The sequence below is a fragment of the Takifugu rubripes genome, chromosome 10, assembly GCF_901000725.2.
Source record: "Takifugu rubripes chromosome 10, fTakRub1.2, whole genome shotgun sequence".
Taxonomy (NCBI): domain Eukaryota; kingdom Metazoa; phylum Chordata; class Actinopteri; order Tetraodontiformes; family Tetraodontidae; genus Takifugu; species Takifugu rubripes.
In genome coordinates, this window is record NC_042294.1 from 3,052,198 (window position 1) to 3,068,228 (window position 16,031).

At 49.7% G+C, this 16,031-nt stretch overlaps 2 protein-coding genes across 9 annotated transcripts; one reads left to right on the forward strand and one right to left on the reverse strand.

Annotated features, from left to right (window-relative positions):
- The first annotated feature begins 429 nt into the window (after positions 1 to 429).
- slc22a17 (solute carrier family 22 member 17) lies at positions 430 to 9,221 on the forward strand. Of its 5 annotated transcripts, none has more exons than XR_003889752.1 (11): positions 1,040 to 1,201; positions 2,049 to 2,586; positions 4,320 to 4,423; positions 4,929 to 5,083; positions 5,215 to 5,380; positions 5,759 to 5,883; positions 6,186 to 6,291; positions 6,374 to 6,597; positions 7,090 to 7,201; positions 7,578 to 8,550; positions 8,688 to 9,221. XR_003889752.1 is itself a non-coding variant. In XM_003976729.3 (10 exons), the coding sequence occupies exons 2-10, from the start codon at positions 2,116 to 2,118 to the stop codon at positions 7,852 to 7,854; spliced, it is 1,740 nt and encodes a 579-aa protein (XP_003976778.2). In that variant the 5' UTR covers positions 430 to 881; positions 2,049 to 2,115; the 3' UTR covers positions 7,855 to 9,221. The 5 variants fall into 5 exon arrangements, 2 of the variants coding, with proteins under 2 accessions (XP_003976778.2, XP_029698444.1); XR_003889754.1 differs by having other exon boundaries at positions 7,578 to 8,044; positions 8,320 to 9,221; XR_003889753.1 differs by having other exon boundaries at positions 7,578 to 8,040; positions 8,320 to 9,221.
- A 524-nt stretch (positions 9,222 to 9,745) lies between these two features.
- Positions 9,746 to 15,844, reverse strand: garem (GRB2 associated, regulator of MAPK1). Of its 4 annotated transcripts, XM_011617739.2 has the most exons (7): positions 15,477 to 15,844; positions 14,551 to 14,691; positions 14,264 to 14,394; positions 12,644 to 13,846; positions 12,217 to 12,371; positions 11,243 to 12,128; positions 9,746 to 10,928 (listed from the first exon to the last, which is right to left on the reverse strand). In XM_011617739.2, exons 1-6 carry the CDS (start codon positions 15,595 to 15,597, stop codon positions 11,276 to 11,278), a joined length of 2,604 nt encoding a protein of 867 aa, XP_011616041.2. In that variant the 5' UTR covers positions 15,598 to 15,844; the 3' UTR covers positions 9,746 to 10,928; positions 11,243 to 11,275. The 4 variants fall into 4 exon arrangements, with proteins under 4 accessions (XP_011616041.2, XP_011616042.2, XP_003976775.2 ...); XM_011617740.2 differs by having other exon boundaries at positions 9,746 to 12,125; XM_003976726.3 differs by having other exon boundaries at positions 9,746 to 12,128.
- Positions 15,845 to 16,031: the final 187 nt, after the last annotated feature.

The following is a 16,031-nucleotide window of genomic DNA, read 5'->3' on the forward strand; positions in this document are numbered from 1 at the left end:
ATTTTGCTGTAAATCAATGGGGTAAAAATAAATTGGCCTTTTTTTAAAAAATATTTTTTATTTTCATGTTTATTTTATGTTTTGTTTTACATAAAATCATAACACAAGCACCCTATTTTGAGACAATATTGTAATCGCTCACATTTCTTTTCCTACATAGTGGTGCGATGAAATAAATCAGAGTAAATATAATTGACAATTAAAGGTTTATTTATAGTGGAATTATCACAAGAAGGCAGCCAGAGTCTTGAAAACGTACACAAGTAATACAAATCCAGAATAATAAAATCACTATATCACTATAACTATAAAAAGACTACGTCATTGATGAATAGTTCCTTTATCACATCTTTAGCAGATGGTAATCATCTTTCATAAATACACGATCTTTGGGCGCCTTGCCTTGACAGCGCGTCTCTGTTCCGATTTTAGCCGAGTTTTACCGAAGAGCGCCGACGCCGGTGGAGCTTTCGCCCATAAACAGGCTTCTCCCAGCGCAGTTCCCAGGCTACCTTTGTCCGTGGCTGGTGGCCGGACGACGCCTTTTCCTTTCAGCTCATGTCTAACGCATTCATACCGTATTTGAATGTGTTTTTCTAGCGTTAGTATTACAGGCGTAGAACCGAACCGTAACGTCAATAAGCAGTGGCGTCAGGAGAGAGACGTAACATCAGCAAGCCAGCAGCGGACAGCACCTCTGGAAGTGGCGGCGGAGGGTTAGCTTCGCTCCGGACCGCCTGTGAGAGACATTTTAACACTTGGCAGGCGCCGAGGCGCAGAGCAGATACGCTAAATACGGTGGAGCTGCTCGCTACTCCTCGCCTCAGGTGGTTGACAACGAACAGTCGGCTCGTCTTTCATTCAACCGCAATTAAAAGAAGGTAAGTGAACGCCACATGTTGGGGGGGGTCGCGAGGTCATTCTGGCCTCGCGTCCAACAAGAAGTCTAAAGATCAAAGCATCAAAGTGGCATTGGCACCTCACCTCTAAGGGATCAAACCTGAACGGAGCTTTGAGTCTCACTATATTTGGCTGTATTAGTGCAGGACTTTTATATTACTGATGTTGATCACCGTGACCCGCAGAGGGCAGCTACCAAAAGAAATAATAATTGATGTGGGCTGACCAACAGCATCCTGAATCCTGCTGATATGAGCGAGTCCAACCCCGACTCTTCGCCACCCGTGGCGTTGGAGGACAGGTAAATGGTCGGTTTTAGCAGTTCCCCACTTTACCGCCTCATCCCAGCGTTGGCACCTAAATGAAAGGGCACCAAGCATTCCTTCCACGTCCTTCCCTCCTCTTCAAGCTCTTATATAACCCCGTGGGATCCCTTTTTAGTCCTCCCTGATCTGAGATCAGGGAAAAGGCAGCAGCATGGACCGTGTGCAGCCAGTAGGCCTGCAGATGGACCCCCCAGTCTGCAGGATCCTTTTAGAATTGTCTCAAAATCAGCTCTTTGTTAATCCAGCATTCAAACTTTGAACTCAAGACCGACACAACATGAAACACGACTTCAGAAACTAGGTTTGGGAATGTTAAAGGAGAAGAGGTTGAACTTTTGTTGAACACAGTCGGTGACATTGACAGGTGGAATTTCAGTGTCCCAGTATTTCCCCAGAACTGTTGAATATTCTGGATGTCCACTGGTGCCCCGATGTGAGAATAAAGGAAGGAGCCTAATTTTCTCTCCTAAGATGTCCAAGATTTGCTTTAAAAATACACTTTGATTGTCGTGACTTGTGTGCTCGTTGCTGACCTTCGTGGTCCCTGCTTGGCACCTGGCTGGGCCCCTCTCCCCTCCGTTTGGGTGCCCCCCCCCCCCCCGGCACAGACTGTTCACATTCCTCTGTCTGGAATGAAGAGAGCAGAGCTGCCAGCATCATGGTGGTGGTGGGGGGGGGGCTTTCCTCTACCTCAACACCCACAATGAGCCTTTTCTGAGTAACAATACAGGGCAAACGTCCACGTCGTGGTGTGTGAGACTGTGAAGTCCCTGCTGGACACATGAATTAATGAGTCAAACTGGTGTCTTTTTCCTCCGGCAGAGCTCCGCCACCTATCACCCCCCCACCATCAAGAGCCTCTACCTCCTCCCCAGATAGCCCCTTGGAGATGGCGTCGCCGGACTCCCCCCCTCTGGTGTCCCCTTCCCCGTGCCCTCCTCCCCCGCCGTCCCTCCCCTCCTCCCCGGTGCCTTCCTCCCCTGCTCCCTGCTCTTCCCTCCCTGTTCCACCCTCGCTGCCTCCCACTGGGGAAGTGATGGTGCTGGCCCTGGGCAGGAGGAAGCAAAGGGTTCTGATTGCCCTCTCCATCCTGCCTAACCTCTTCCTGGCCTTCCTGCTCTCTTCAGGCCCCCTCCTCACCCTCTCTCCACCCCACCACTGCCACCTGCCTTCAGTCACGCTATCGCCTGAGGTCCTGAATGCCTCCCTGCCCTGGGAGAAGGTGCCGGGGCCCGGGGGTGTCCTGGGTTTGTCCCAGTGTAAAGAGTATGTCAACGGCAGCAAGTCAGCTACGGTGGACTGCAGGTTCGGCTGGGACTACAACGTGACAGAGGGGCTGCGGCACAACATCGTTACCGAGGTAAGAGTCAATCCTCCTCCCGAGCAGCGTTCTTCGGGATCCGTCCGCAGGGACGCAGCTGGAGACATTAGTGAAGGGCCCAAACAGAAGCCTTTCAATATTGGCAGTTTGGTGGTTACTTTTTAGTGCCAGTTTCTTTTTTGTTTCACCTCTTTGAACATCTGACTCGACAACCTTCAGGTCTGGTGAATAGTTTTAACCTTTTTATCGACAGAAAAAGAAGAAATGATCAGAGTCTCTACCAACATATGATTTAAAGAGACTTGAGACAACACAAATGTCCTCCGGGATCCCTGAAGGGTTTAAATCTCCCAGGAGGTGTGTTGACATGTTCACCAAAAGCCTGTTGATGTTCCTCAGAATGATCGAGTCATCGTCCGATCCGGAGTGTAGGAAGGCTTAAAGACCTGAGAAGGTGGATCTAGTTTACACATGGTCCATTTCCTGGACAGCGCTGCCTGAGTGGCATCGGAGAGTCGACCTATTGCATTTCAGAGCTGGTGCTGAGATCCATTTATCTGGATTATTGAATATATACATCCTTTTTGTATATTCTCTATTCTATCCCAATTTTAGTTTCTTTTTTCTGCGTGCTTTTGCTGTTGTTGTGCCGTAAATTTCCCCGTGTGGGGCAAATAAAGGATCTGAATCTGAATACCACGACAAGGTTTGTGTGTGTTCACGCACTTGTGTTCTCTGGAACTGCACTGAAGCACTATTTAACATATGCTGTCCAGGGCACAGGCACCTGTGTGTGTGTGTGTGTGTGTGTGTGTGTGTGTGAGAGAGGGTTTGTTGGCCACTGATGTAAGAACCACGCCCGCTCCTCCAGGCTGTGGTACAGGGCCGCTAATCCGCCCACACCACTGCAGTGAGCTGAGGGGAGACAGAAACTCTGCCAAGGGAGGCGTGGAACAGCGGCGTTCTGGCACCTGCATTCTTCCACAGTTCTCTCCATCCTCCTCAGACAGAGTGACACGCACGGAAGGACTGACATGGTGGGATGATGTCACCTCAGTGCTGCTGATCAATAAGTGTTTCTGTGTTCTGTGGGTGAAGGAAACCACAACCATAAATATGCTATTTAACATATAAGCGCTTGTTCAGGTGTCCTAAATAGATGTCTGAGCTTAATTCAAACCGGTCTGTGGAGATTCCAAACTGGTCTGTTAGCATTTTCCCACTGTGGTTGCGTACATTCCTCCCTTATGAGGGCGGCGGGACAGGCCGGGCTGGGCTGGGCTGGGCTGGGCTGGGCTGGGCCGCCTCGCCACCCTTTGCTCCACTGCTGCTCACTGTTGCGGCTCAGCGCCTCAGCAACTGGGCTGCTGACAATTTGGGACAGACTGTTTATGTGTCTGTGCACGAGCCTCATTTGTGCACGGCCTTTCCATCACCGGCCCCCTGTTCTTGCTCTCCGCCTCTTGGTCATTAAAATCATCGACGCCGGGCAGCATGAGCAGAATTCAGCCGTTGATGGAAATCGGTGCAGACCGGTGACGTAGTTAACACTCGGCAGCTATTAACTCCTCAGTTAAACGAAGAGTTCAAATGGACATGACGGGTTTTAGGAAAGAAAAACCTTTTACTCATCAGTTTAGGTCACTCTGGTCTGACGAGTTAATGATTTTGAGTGAATTGCTGCTGTGTGCTGGTATCTGAGGGATGTTCCGAGTGTCGTTCTAATCTTTACTCGCATGACCTGATGATCTCTTTTTTTCTGTGCTCTGTAGTGGGACCTGGTGTGTGACTGGTACTGGCTGGTCCCTGTGGAGGAGGTGTGTTTCATTCTAGGCGTCCTGACTGGCTCTCTCACCATGGGCTATGCAGCTGACAGGTAATACGGCACGCACGCGTGGGACAGTGTTAGGACACCAGGCTCGGTCTGGGCCCTCCAGCCAAGTCACAGAATGAACTTAATGGGCCCGGCTTGTGTGCTGGTGCCGTGGGAAACACGGTGGAACCTAACAAGAAGGTTCTTTGTTAGAGGCTCCAGAATGAAGGTTTCAGTCTGGGGTTTGTGTCTTCTTCCTGTGTCTCCTGGGATGGGCGGGTGACGTCCTCAGGGGGACTTCCTGCCTCGGTTCTGTTAGGATAAAGTCTGAAGAGGGCTGGATGGAGCCAGCCTGGCTGTAAATGTCTGTAAACAAAAGCTGTAACCGTACAGATTGATAAACCATTGCCCTGTTCATCTTAATATTTAATCCTAGTATTAATGTTTAAATGAGCAGACTAATGCTCGGCCTGTGTTTATATCTGGGCTTTCCTCCCTCCGTCCTGACTGGGAGACTTAAAGATGCCTGTATCGATTTCCTCCCCACCCCACGCTTGTTTGTCTTCAGGGTGGGCAGGTCCAAGACGCTGCTGACCTCCCTCGTCCTGGCGGTGGTGTGTGGGGTGCTGGTGTGCATCTCTCCATACCCCACCATCTTCATCATCACGCGCTTCTTCCTGGCGGCAGCCAGCTCAGGAGTGTACCTCACTCTGTACATTATCCGTGAGTATTTCCTCCATGCGCAGAATCACCCGTCAAAGCTGAAACGTGACTTCATCTCCTCGCCGCTGCGGCCTGGGGCGGCGTGACCACCCCGACTGTCGTGTTTGGTTTACGGCTGTTTGGTCTGGCAGGTCTGGAGCTGTGTGAACCTTCTCTGAGGTTGGTGGTGACCACGTTGGCCGGGCTGATGACAGTAGCCGGACAGCTGCTGCTCCTGGCTGTTGCCCTGGGCTGCAGCACATGGAGGTGCATGCTGGGGGCTGGTGCTGCCCCCCTCACACTCTTCCTCACTTATGGGTACGTGCCTGCACGCGTGAACACGTATTTCTATCCTTTCCTAGGTTTTCGGCTGTGAAAACGGCTGATGGAGGGGGTAAATGAATGCCTGGGAGCACTGATCTCACCTCTCTTATCATGCCTGAGCCTGCAACGCACATCACAAGTCATTAAACCCGCCCCTCTAACACCTCGTCCCAAAATAAACCATCCATTTTCCAAACAGATTAACGGGTGATTACTGGAGGTAATGAACAGGTTTCCAGTACAGAATGGAAACTCTCCGGATTTAGAGTGAACCTTGATGGTTGTGAATGAGCAGATCTGTGTTAATGCAGCCAAATCTTGAGCCTGGAGAGATTAAAGAGCGGAATTCTGCTTTGTGCCTCCGTCCTGCAGCATTCCTGGGGTATTTCCAGAGTCCCCGCGCTGGCTCCTTCTGTCGGAGAGATCTGCAGACTTGAACTCCTTCAGCGAGAGGCGAAGCTCCAGCAGAGATCTGAGGGACGATGAGCGATTCACAGGTGCGCCTGCAGATACACCTTTGAAGTTCCGTCTCTCCGAGTCCCTCCGGGTCCCATTTCTGCACCGCGTCTGGTTCAATCATCAGCCAATGAGAAGGCGATGTTAGGGATGGTTTAGTCGAGCGGATTTAAAGTGCGATTCCTGTCTTGGAAAGAGAGAAAAGGAGTGAATGGAGAGAAGAGTCACTTTTAAAGCTGCTACATCATATCAGCCTCAGTTAACTGCCCCAGCTGCTGTCCTCCAGTGGACGACCTCTCAACACCTCAGTGATGTATTGATTGTCTTTGTCCACCTGCGGCAGAGCTGGAGTCAGAGTTGGCCCCCACCTCCAAGCCCCACCTGTCCTTCCATGAGCTCTTCCACAGCAAGAACATCTGGAAGAACATGTGTGTGCTGGGCTTCATCTCGTGAGTCAACGCTCGGCAATTTGTCCTTGTAAAAACCGGTTCCTGCTGCAGTCTCACGTGTCCCGCTTGTTTTCCTGCTCAGGTTCATCTCTCACGGCATCACTCACTGTTACAGCTCTTTCCGGGGTGACGTCAGAGGCACGGGCCCCAGTTTCTACTGGATGTACCTGCTCTCTGTGTGTGCAGGGGGTGGAGCCTGGCTGTTGCTCTGGGCAACAGTCAACAGGTGCGGTCGCCGTGGCATCTTGCTCCTCTCCATGACCATGATGGGCCTGGCCTCTCTGATCCTGCTGGGGCTCATGAAGTGTAAGTGGGCTTCACTTGCCAACGGGATGTTTTCTGGGATGAACGTAGAATCGGAACAACAAAGATGTCTTCAGCTCCCCTTCCCTGATTCACCACCACTGAGGCTGATGGGAGACTTTAGTCAACAGCTTTGCTGTTTTATAAATCTGAGTGGTGGCTTATTTTCCAGGTTTAGCACCGTAGGTCACCTTCTGTACCTTCTGAAAGGTGTAACTGATCTGCTTTGCTCATGGAAAATTACAGGCAGGTGGTTTTGTTGTGGAAACACTCGCACACTGTTGCTTTGGGCTCCATCGCCCCCTGGTGGCAGAAAGTGTGAATCGCTCTGATATTATGTAGGACACTGCAGTGGCAGGAAAGTCAAAGGTGTTTCAGATTATTGTGGTGTGGGGGGGTCAGCGAGGAGACAAAAGTTGCTGTCCATTTTGTCCACTCAATGTTGGATCAGGATAAGTCGATAATGATCCCCACTAACCCGTGCGTGTCCTTTAGATCTCAGTGAAACGGCCATCACCATTTTCTCTGTGGTGGGTCTGTTTGCCTCCCAGGCCACCACCTCCCTGTGCATCCTCTTCACTGCAGAGATTATGCCGACCATTATCAGGTAACACTCACACACCTGCACCTTTCTCCTTTGGAATGATGTGAAAACCCATTGAATCCTTGTATAAACAGGTGGTGATGTAAAGACGCGATAATGTTATTGCATTCCCCAAAGTTGAGGGGCCGTACGAGTTCCTGACCAGACGGCTGATTTAATGATGACCATCAGTAACAGACCGATGGCTAACGTGCACGTGCACTGATTTTACAATCTCCGGGATGTTCCATCATATTCCATGTAGGATGTTTTGTAAAGCACAGATCTTTTTTTTTTGGACATGCCGACAGTTGAAAACAGGCCAAAACCAGTTTTTTTGGTTTTCTTTTGTGGTTTTTTTTTGTGATGCATACAATAAAAACGTGTCCTCTGTCCCCAGGGGCAGCAGCGTGGGCACTGTTCTGGCTCTGGGCTGCATAGGTCGCCTCAGTTCTCCCCTCATGGACTTGAGGAATCACTACGGTTACTTCCTGAACCACGTGGTCTACTCCTGTCTGGCTCTGCTGGCCGTGCTGTCCATCCTGCTGTTGCCAGAGAGCAAGAGGAAGCCTCTGCCCCAGACACTGGCGGACGGGGAGCAGTACAAGCGCCCCCCGCTGAGCAGGAGGCGGAGGGACAATGTGCCGCTGCTGGCCACGCCCAACCCTGAGACCTAACGCCGGTCTCCTGAAGAGGTGTGGTGGGACTGTGCTCCGATCATTCGCTCCAGCCATCGATCTCATCCGCGCAGAGCGGCGTGGAGACGGACGGGAAGAGGTGAAGCCGATCCGACGCCCCGCGCTTCCTCACATCATCCTCCGACCATTTCAATCAGGCAGCTGAGCGGAGTCGGCACGTCCCTCGTGAGTAGGTGTTTGGAGAGGTGACACATGTCCACGCACACACGTAGGGAAGTGCTTCGTCCTGTGGAGACACAGTAACAGACCCTGCTGTACACGGTCCTCACCTCAGACGTGTCCTGTAACCCATGTCCCCCACCAGATGTCCAGGAGACGTCTAATTCAGTCCTTACTCATGTCCTAAACTACTTATTTTCTGCGGCGGCCGACGGTTTGTTTTAAGACCTGATGGGTCTTAATGCCAAATGTTGATGATCAATGCCTTGTAAATATTCTGGACAGAGTTTCTTGAACTCCTCTGGGCGCCCTCACGACTGGAAACTGACAGTAACGCGACGCGGTGAGGAAGCTGCGGAATGACGTGGTGATTCCTTTAGACCCAGGATTTTCTGAATGTAATATCAAGGCTGGCATCAGAGGCTGACACCAGCCTCCAGTCATGGTGGAACTGTCCTGATCAGGCCCGGAGCAGCCGACTCCGTGTCCAATTTGTGTCGTTATGGAACATCATTGGTAAAGTATTTTAAATCTTGAGCCTAATATGAATAAATTGGGTTGGTATGAAGATGTGATCCGACAACAATGAAGGGGTGAACTGTACCAACCGTCCAGCATGTTTGGAATCACCGAAGGGCTTGTTCTCTCCTTAGCTGCTTCTTGGCTCTCTCAGGTGACCTGCAGGATGACGGATGGCTTCAGGGGTTGGAGGTCATATTGTGCTCTTCATTCCTTGGATGTGTTTGCTGATGACTGCGCTCCACGGTGGTTTGTTCAGGAGCTGAGGAACTCCTCAAACCTCTTCCACCACTCGCCAGTGTTTGTCCTGAGAGCCTCTTTGTTGCTGTTGTTGCTAATGCTGTTAAATAAGACCTTAACTGAAGCTGAGTTTGCTGGCTGTAGGAGATCTATAGGCAGAAACTGACCTGTTTAATATTTATTTATGACCTCTTTTAATCCTTTTTGTGATAGGTGTGAAATAGAGGTGGGAGCTATATAATTTGGAGTAATAAATGGAAATCACTGATCATTTTAATCTGTCAGGCTTCTCTGTATGTCACACTTATACAGATTCGTTAGTACAGCACTAGCCTGATTTACTGTAAAATAAAAGTCCTTTATGTAAGCAGGTTTAAGTTTATACACTCATTACAAAATTAAACAGAAAACGTGGGTTCATTTTCAAAGCTTGTGGACTGTTTGTTGGTGATACTGTCTGAATTCTGTGAATTTTAAACTGATCGACTTCTTACGTGCGATGCCTGACCGACAGGGGGCGCCAGAGGACAGTGAGGTACAGGCCGCTGGAGCTCGGAGGTCTTTGAAAATAAGATTATACATTTCAAGGAACAGTTGCAGGTGCTTCAGCTAATTATTGCGTTGTCACCTGTGAATAGAGGAGCTGAACATGTGACCGAGGCTGCAGTCGCATCTTCAGAGTATTTCATTTCTCCACGTTTGAACCCTGTTCGAGGAATCTGAAGGAATCAAAAGCAGAAGTGTCGCAGTTTTCGGAGAAGATGATGTTGGCCTATTTGGTGCAACGCAGGAAACGGCTGCTGTAAGACTCCACAAAAGCAGAACAGAGGAACATTTCTCCATTTTTGCACCACTCGGGTGGTTGAGGACCATCAAGGATTCACAAATCACCTTAGATTTCAGTTTAATATGCCGTGGCTAACAGGAGGGGCACTGATAAACCACACACAGCTATGAATTAATCCATTTTATTTGATTATACAATCAAAAAATAAGGAAAGAGCCGAGTTAAGACAGCTGAGCCATCGTGATCAGGCGATTCTGTCGCACCAGAATCGATAATCAGGCTGAATGTTGGTGAACTGGGCCGGGTGCTAATGAACAGGATCAGGTTTTGTACTTTGGCGTGCAGTTTTATTGATCTGAATTGAACACTGAGGCATCATCGCGACCCATAATACTTGATTAGTTGTTCCTTCCCTTATTTTGCAGCTGTGTTGCATAGGACAGTAACCATGGAGACACGCAATCATCCCTGTACGTGACAGAGAAGAAGTTAAAGACCATCTGTCCACAGGGTTTGCTTAATCTGCCGCCGTACGGCCTGAAGATCTTCGTTTCACGAGCCCAAATAAAGTTTTACACAATTCTGCAAACAATACAATTTGCACATACGCCCCCCCCCCCCTAAAAAAATATTAGTAATCACTGTCTTAAAAAAAAAATACAATTGTAGTCGCACAAAATTAAAAATTACCAAGGAAATATGTAACACCCCGCTGTAAAAAGTAGTGTTGAGGGGAAAAAGATCCAACCTGAGCTGTAAAAAGCTGCTGCACCTTCATTTATCACCAACAGCCTGACGAGCACCAGCCTGCACATCTCCTCCATAGCTGCGTGAGTCTCCTTCCCAAAAGCTTTGGTACCAATAGGAACATTTCTGATCTCAGGGTCACGTAGAACGCGTTAGAGGAAAACAGACGAGGACGAGTAACGAGGACGGAACGTTTAAGGTCTGCGGGTTAAGGCACAAAAAAACATTCACCTGCTTTTAAATTACACACAACACAGAACCAGAATAAAGCAGGAGTACCGTTTAGTGTTCGGGGGAAAGTGGTCAACACCTCGTAACCTATGACCTCGACTGCATGTATGAGGCTGGAGCCTACCAAAGTGCACAATGCATCGTGTTTGCTGTCTACGTGGCCCATCCGTGCTGTCAGTCCCGGATTCAACGCAGCTTTTGTTCCAGGCGTCTTTCAAGCGCACAGAAATGAGCTCTTGCATCAAGAGAGGTTACATCTTCTTGCATATATAAGAAACCGTGATCATTCTTTACAGTCGTTAGCTTATTTTTACCTGCTTTTCACTTTTTTTACGTGTTGATCGGTGATCTTGGGTGTTCAGAAAGCCACCTTTAAATAAAACGCATCATTATTATTGTTGTTATTATTATTATTACTGTGCTCTTTCCAGAATCTGAGACTGCAGGATGTTCTCCGTGGTCTCTTTTAGACTCGTGGGCTTTGGGTCGTAGTAGCCAACATCAAGACGTCGTCACGAAAGTGCCAAATGTCTGCGTTTGGTTAGTAAATAGCAGACAGTGGGATAAACCGGTCTGGGGAGGATTCCCCAGCTCGTGTGCCTTACCCAGCTCACAGTAACAAGGACTCGCATCCTCCCAGAGTCTCTGTGAGCTGCTGTGCATAGCAAATATCCTGAACTTTACCTGGACGGTAGAACAGAGCCGCGCCTCGGCCTCCTAAATCTTGGGTCGCCACCCGTTGATGAACTGCAGGAGCTTCTTCACCTGCAGTTTGCTCAGCTTGAAGTCCTCAGAGAGAATCTCCTCTGTGAGCTGCAGCAGCAGATTCCCATCAATCTTCTCCGACACGAAGAGAGAGGCGATGTCGTCCGGCAGGCCGATGAACCGCAGAGATTTGGACACCTCCTCGATAGAGAGACCTGCCAGGCTGGAGGGGGGCTGCCACTGAGCAGCGGGGCAGAGCGGGGGGCTGTTAGGTGTTGCAGAGCTAGACGGGCTCTCTTTGGTCCCCTCCCCGTGTTGCGGGGGTGAGCTGCTCAGAGGTTCCCTCAAAGGTTCCTGCTCACTTTTACAGAAGGACCCAGGGAACGTGTCTCTGCACGTCTTGGTGGCGTTTGTTTTTGACGTTCTTGGCGGTAAGATGGGACAGGAGAGGCTCTGTTTAGTGTTGGACTCTTCTATCGGCTTGTCTCTGTACATTTCTGAGTTGTAACTGGAGGATTTGGTGCAAAACTGATTCAGAGAAGTTTGTAAGTTGAAGTCCTGACTGTGCTCCCTGCCGTCAAAGTCCACGAGGCTGGACGTGCAGGCTTTGGGGGCGTTCAGGGACCTTTTCCTGGGGTAGCTGTAGTAGCTCCGGCAGCTGGCTGGCTGAAACTCATCCGTGCTGTGCGTTTCTCCTCCACTGAAGTTATTGGGCCACGACAGCCTGGACGCCAGCAAATCCGATGGCAGGCTACCGCTGGGCAAGGCAGCCTCGGGCTCCGTGCAGCTGGATTTGGCCCAGTTAGCGCAGGGGTAGCACGAGTGGTCCTGTGGCTCGGCCGCCTCCGGCTCACACGCTCCGCTGCTGGAGGAAAAGACAGCTGCGGTCACTTCCTCACACACATTACATCTCCAGAAATGTGGACCGCTGCAGGTGTAAACAGAGATCTTACATGTTGTGGAGACCAGAGGAATAATAGGACAGGGTTGGACTGGGACAGCGGGCGTCCTGCTGCAGGGACTTGGACAGAATGGGCACCAAGGGCATCTGTTTGGAGCTGCGCGGGGGGATGGGCGGCGCGTTCAGGAGACGGCATTCTTCCCTGACCTGGGCAGACAGACACGAACTCAAAACGCTGCTGTGCTGGTTTATGCGCTGGACTCCACCTTTAACGGCGCCGGGCCCGTTTGTTGCTCACGGGGACAAAGAGACGCAAACTCTGCTGGAGGAACAGCAGCGTGGCAATAAACGGGAACGGTGGTTATGAAACGACTTCCTAATCAAAAGAATGTGAGTTTCCTCCGATCCTCCACCTGTTAAACTGCCCTGTAACCACGCGTGTCGTCATGGGGAAATGTAGCCTGATCGATTATACTCACAGCTTCAGACTTGGGCGGAACCGGCGGCGGCGTGAGAGACACATCTGGGCTGGCCACCGCCACCAGAGGACAGGAAGTGGGGTAGGACAGAGCTGCGCTCGTCCCACAACAGCTGCCGACGCCGCGGATCCCTTCGCTTATTGCGGGCTTCTGGACCTGGCCTCGCAAGTGGTCCAGCCAAAGCTCCTCATATGGGACGTCTGCCCTGTTGTGGGACGGCTGAGGACTCGGGTTGTCCAACAGTTCGGGAAAGAAGTGCTCGCTCTCGCCCGAGTCCGGGGGGTTGTTGTCAGAGGGGAGGAGGGCCCAGTCTCCACAGAACGCCATGCAGCCCTGCAGGTTGACCTCGCTGTTGCCGTGCAGGTTGCTGCCGTACACGCACACGGACAGACGGTGGAAAGACTGGGTGAGCTCATCCCGAGCGTAGCTTAGCGAGCTGGGGATCTGCGTGTGGTTGGGCCCCCCGTTGGACGTGCAGCTGCCGCCACCGCTGCCGCCGCAGCTGCCGTTTCCGCTGCATTTCTTGGGGCTCTTCCCGTCGTCGTTCCAGTCTGCCCGCACGTCCCGGACGGCCCGGGAGTAGTCGTCGATGTCAAACTGCTCCTGGCAGAAGGAGAACCAGCGGTGCACCATAGTGTCCAGCCACAACTCTCCCTGCAGGAGCTCCTCGGGGACAATAAATCGGGGCATGGCCATGTGGAAGGGAAAGTGGACGGGGATAATTTTGCTGCTTCTCAGAATGCAGCACACGACCACCGTCTTAGTCTGGACGTTGACCAGTTTGTAGCGGTGACCTTCTCGAATGAGGTGCAGGTCGTGCTGGTTGCGGGGCGGGCTGCCGGGCACCGTCACGTTGACGGGGAGACGCGTCTTCTCCACGATGTCCCTGATGGTGTGCTCGCCGTCCTGCATCTGGAGCTCCGTCGGGCTGCAGGTGCTGAACCGGCCTTTGCACTGGAAGGGGAGGCTGATGCTCTCGTTGGTGCGGTGGTTCATGCAGATGAGGCAAGGCATCTTTCCTCGGCCCATCTTGCTGATGGAGTTTAGCTTACCGATCTTCTTGAAAATGGTGTTGAACCTGGATTTTTCTTTGGAGGTTTTGGCATAAAGAATCTCAGCTTGTCCCATTAATGTCAGTTCATCGCCAGTACTCAGGGTGATGTTGTAGACCTCGGTGTCTTCGTTGCATTCTCCTGACGCCATCTGTGGGAACAGGACACCAAGATGAGCTCTCACAGTCCAGACGTGGGAAAATAGAGCTCAACGATCTTGATTTAACTTCATATCGAACAGACTTCAGAGGAATATCACGTAAATGACCCAGAATGATCCAGAATGCGTGGATTCAGTTCTCTTTTCAGTAAATTCAATTGTGCAAGCACATTTCTGTTCAGACGTTCCCGGTCTGTGTCCAACGCTAACGAAACACGTAAAACTCGGCTGTCGACTGTTGAAACTACGGTCAGCTTCACTAACAATCTGTCACCTCTGGTGATACAAAGTAGGACTGAATAAACAAGAAACGGGAGCTTCCTGTTATCAGCAGATATCTCTCTGTTCTTTACGGGAATACGAACCATCCTTCAGCTGCATTAAATAACCAAATAATGTCACCTGTACCTTAACATTGAACGTGATTTCCTCCATGACGTACACTCTCTCAGGGAACGCTTTGGCCACCTCCTCCACGCTGTTGAAATACTGCACCGGTTCTTTGACATCCCTGTCCTGCTCCAGTAACTTAAACTGGCCTAAAGTGGGAAGGAAAATAATAATGGCCTCGAGCACAGGGTGTATTTTGGGATTAGAAATATACAGTGAGCTACAACATCTGACCTCTGCTTTCAATAATACAGAACTTAGAAGCCATGAACAAATACGAGAGCACCCACAGACATGCAGCTCACCTTCATAGTGCACTGGGATCTCTATTTTTGGCCCAATGACATAGTGTCCCTCCTCCAGACTGTGAGCGGTAATAGTTGTCCACTGTCGACAGGAATGAATTAGGAGGTAGTCGTTGTCTCTGAGCCCTTCAACTACCTGGCCTGTAGGGACACAACCAGCAAACACACATTTAACCTAAGCCCCAGGAATAGTACACTTAAAAAACAGGCTACAGAACGTGATGTAAACAGCATCTGTCCCATGGGAATGTGGCAAAACTGATATCTAATCACTTCTTTCCCCCTTTAATGAAATAACTGCACTGATCACTCGGCTGAATGTCTGAAAAGGGGATAATTTCCTTTTAATGACACAATCATTCAATTGGTGTTTGTACCAAACGTGCACTTGCTTGACTACTGAGGTCGTGCACGTTAAAGTTGCTCTCTTCCATAGAGGACGGTGCTCTTATCCATCCTGAATTGTAACCTTGTATTTCCAAGAGTGTAGAATGTCAAACGCATCCTCAATAATAGCATCTTTCTCAAAGTTCAAATGCTTGTTTAGCTGTCAAACCAGCTCATGCACTAATAATCTGCATTTTATTTAATAGCTTCCACCTTAATGTCAATATGTTTTTTGGACTTGAGTGAACAATAAAATCGTCTTGTTTAAGCTGTTTTCTACTTTTACTCCTTCAATAAGGAAACCCAAAGACTTAATTGACTCCCACCTTAAGATGCCCAGCTGACTGAGGACAGGGGATTTATACATGCTCCATCATATAAAAACGCTGAATCAATGAAAGATGAATATTACACGTCAACGTGTCGCTTTCTTTAAAAAACAGACAATATTCCAAATCCGTCAGTTTTCCTTTGGCAGCTAACGAGCGCTGCAGTGGCTCTAGCAGGAGAAAACTTTGTAACAACATAAGGTTACTAACCATTATCCAGCTTGACAATTTGAGGCAATCTGTAAGAGCTGACAAGTTGATCTAATGGTAAAGATGTAGTACTCCATGTAATATCTTTTAAATTGTTGTACAACATTGTTCCAAGGTCCATTTTGCTAGCTCACTTTAGCCAAATAGACAGCTAAAACTGTGTAAACACGGCTAGAAAAGGCGCCTCCAACGTAACAGATGTGTAATAAACTAGCTGTCCATCTACGCGTTTGGAGTTGCCTTCTCGTTGTTTATTAGCAGCGACATATGTCTAAGTATCATTAATATCCGCTGCCTGATAATCCAGCAAAGCCATGTTTGTTTAACTAGCGACGACTGCATCAGGGCAATGGTCGCGGGGCAGAGGGGAAGCGGAAACACGTCACGCCAGGCTTTACAAAATAAGAGCGCTCGTTTAAAAACACATTTCTGTCGGGATTCTTGGCAAAAAAAAACAAAAAAACACCTGTATTCTATGATGTAGCGCGTGCAAGTGTCTAAAGAATCAGAGGGTTATTTAGCTTTTTATGATGCTTATTATTTATATAACACTCA

Bases quoted from the DNA above. Each gene is read 5' to 3' on its own strand.
- garem (XM_011617739.2), bottom strand. From the start codon at position 15,597: ATGGACCTTGGAACAATGTTGTACAACAATTTAAAAGATATTACATGG. The intron at 14,395-14,550 runs GTGAGCTGCATG...TTCCCACTTTAG, and splicing joins GATCCCAGTGCACTATGAAG to GCCAGTTTAAGTTACTGGAG. The intron at 12,129-12,216 runs GTAAGATCTCTG...CTTTTCCTCCAG, and splicing joins TCCTCTGGTCTCCACAACAT to CAGCGGAGCGTGTGAGCCGG.
- slc22a17 (XM_029842584.1), top strand. From the start codon at position 1,152: ATGAGCGAGTCCAACCCCGACTCTTCGCCACCCGTGGCGTTGGAGGAC. The intron at 5,884-6,185 runs GTGCGCCTGCAG...CACCTGCGGCAG, and splicing joins GGACGATGAGCGATTCACAG to AGCTGGAGTCAGAGTTGGCC. The intron at 6,292-6,373 runs GTGAGTCAACGC...TTTCCTGCTCAG, and splicing joins TGTGTGCTGGGCTTCATCTC to GTTCATCTCTCACGGCATCA.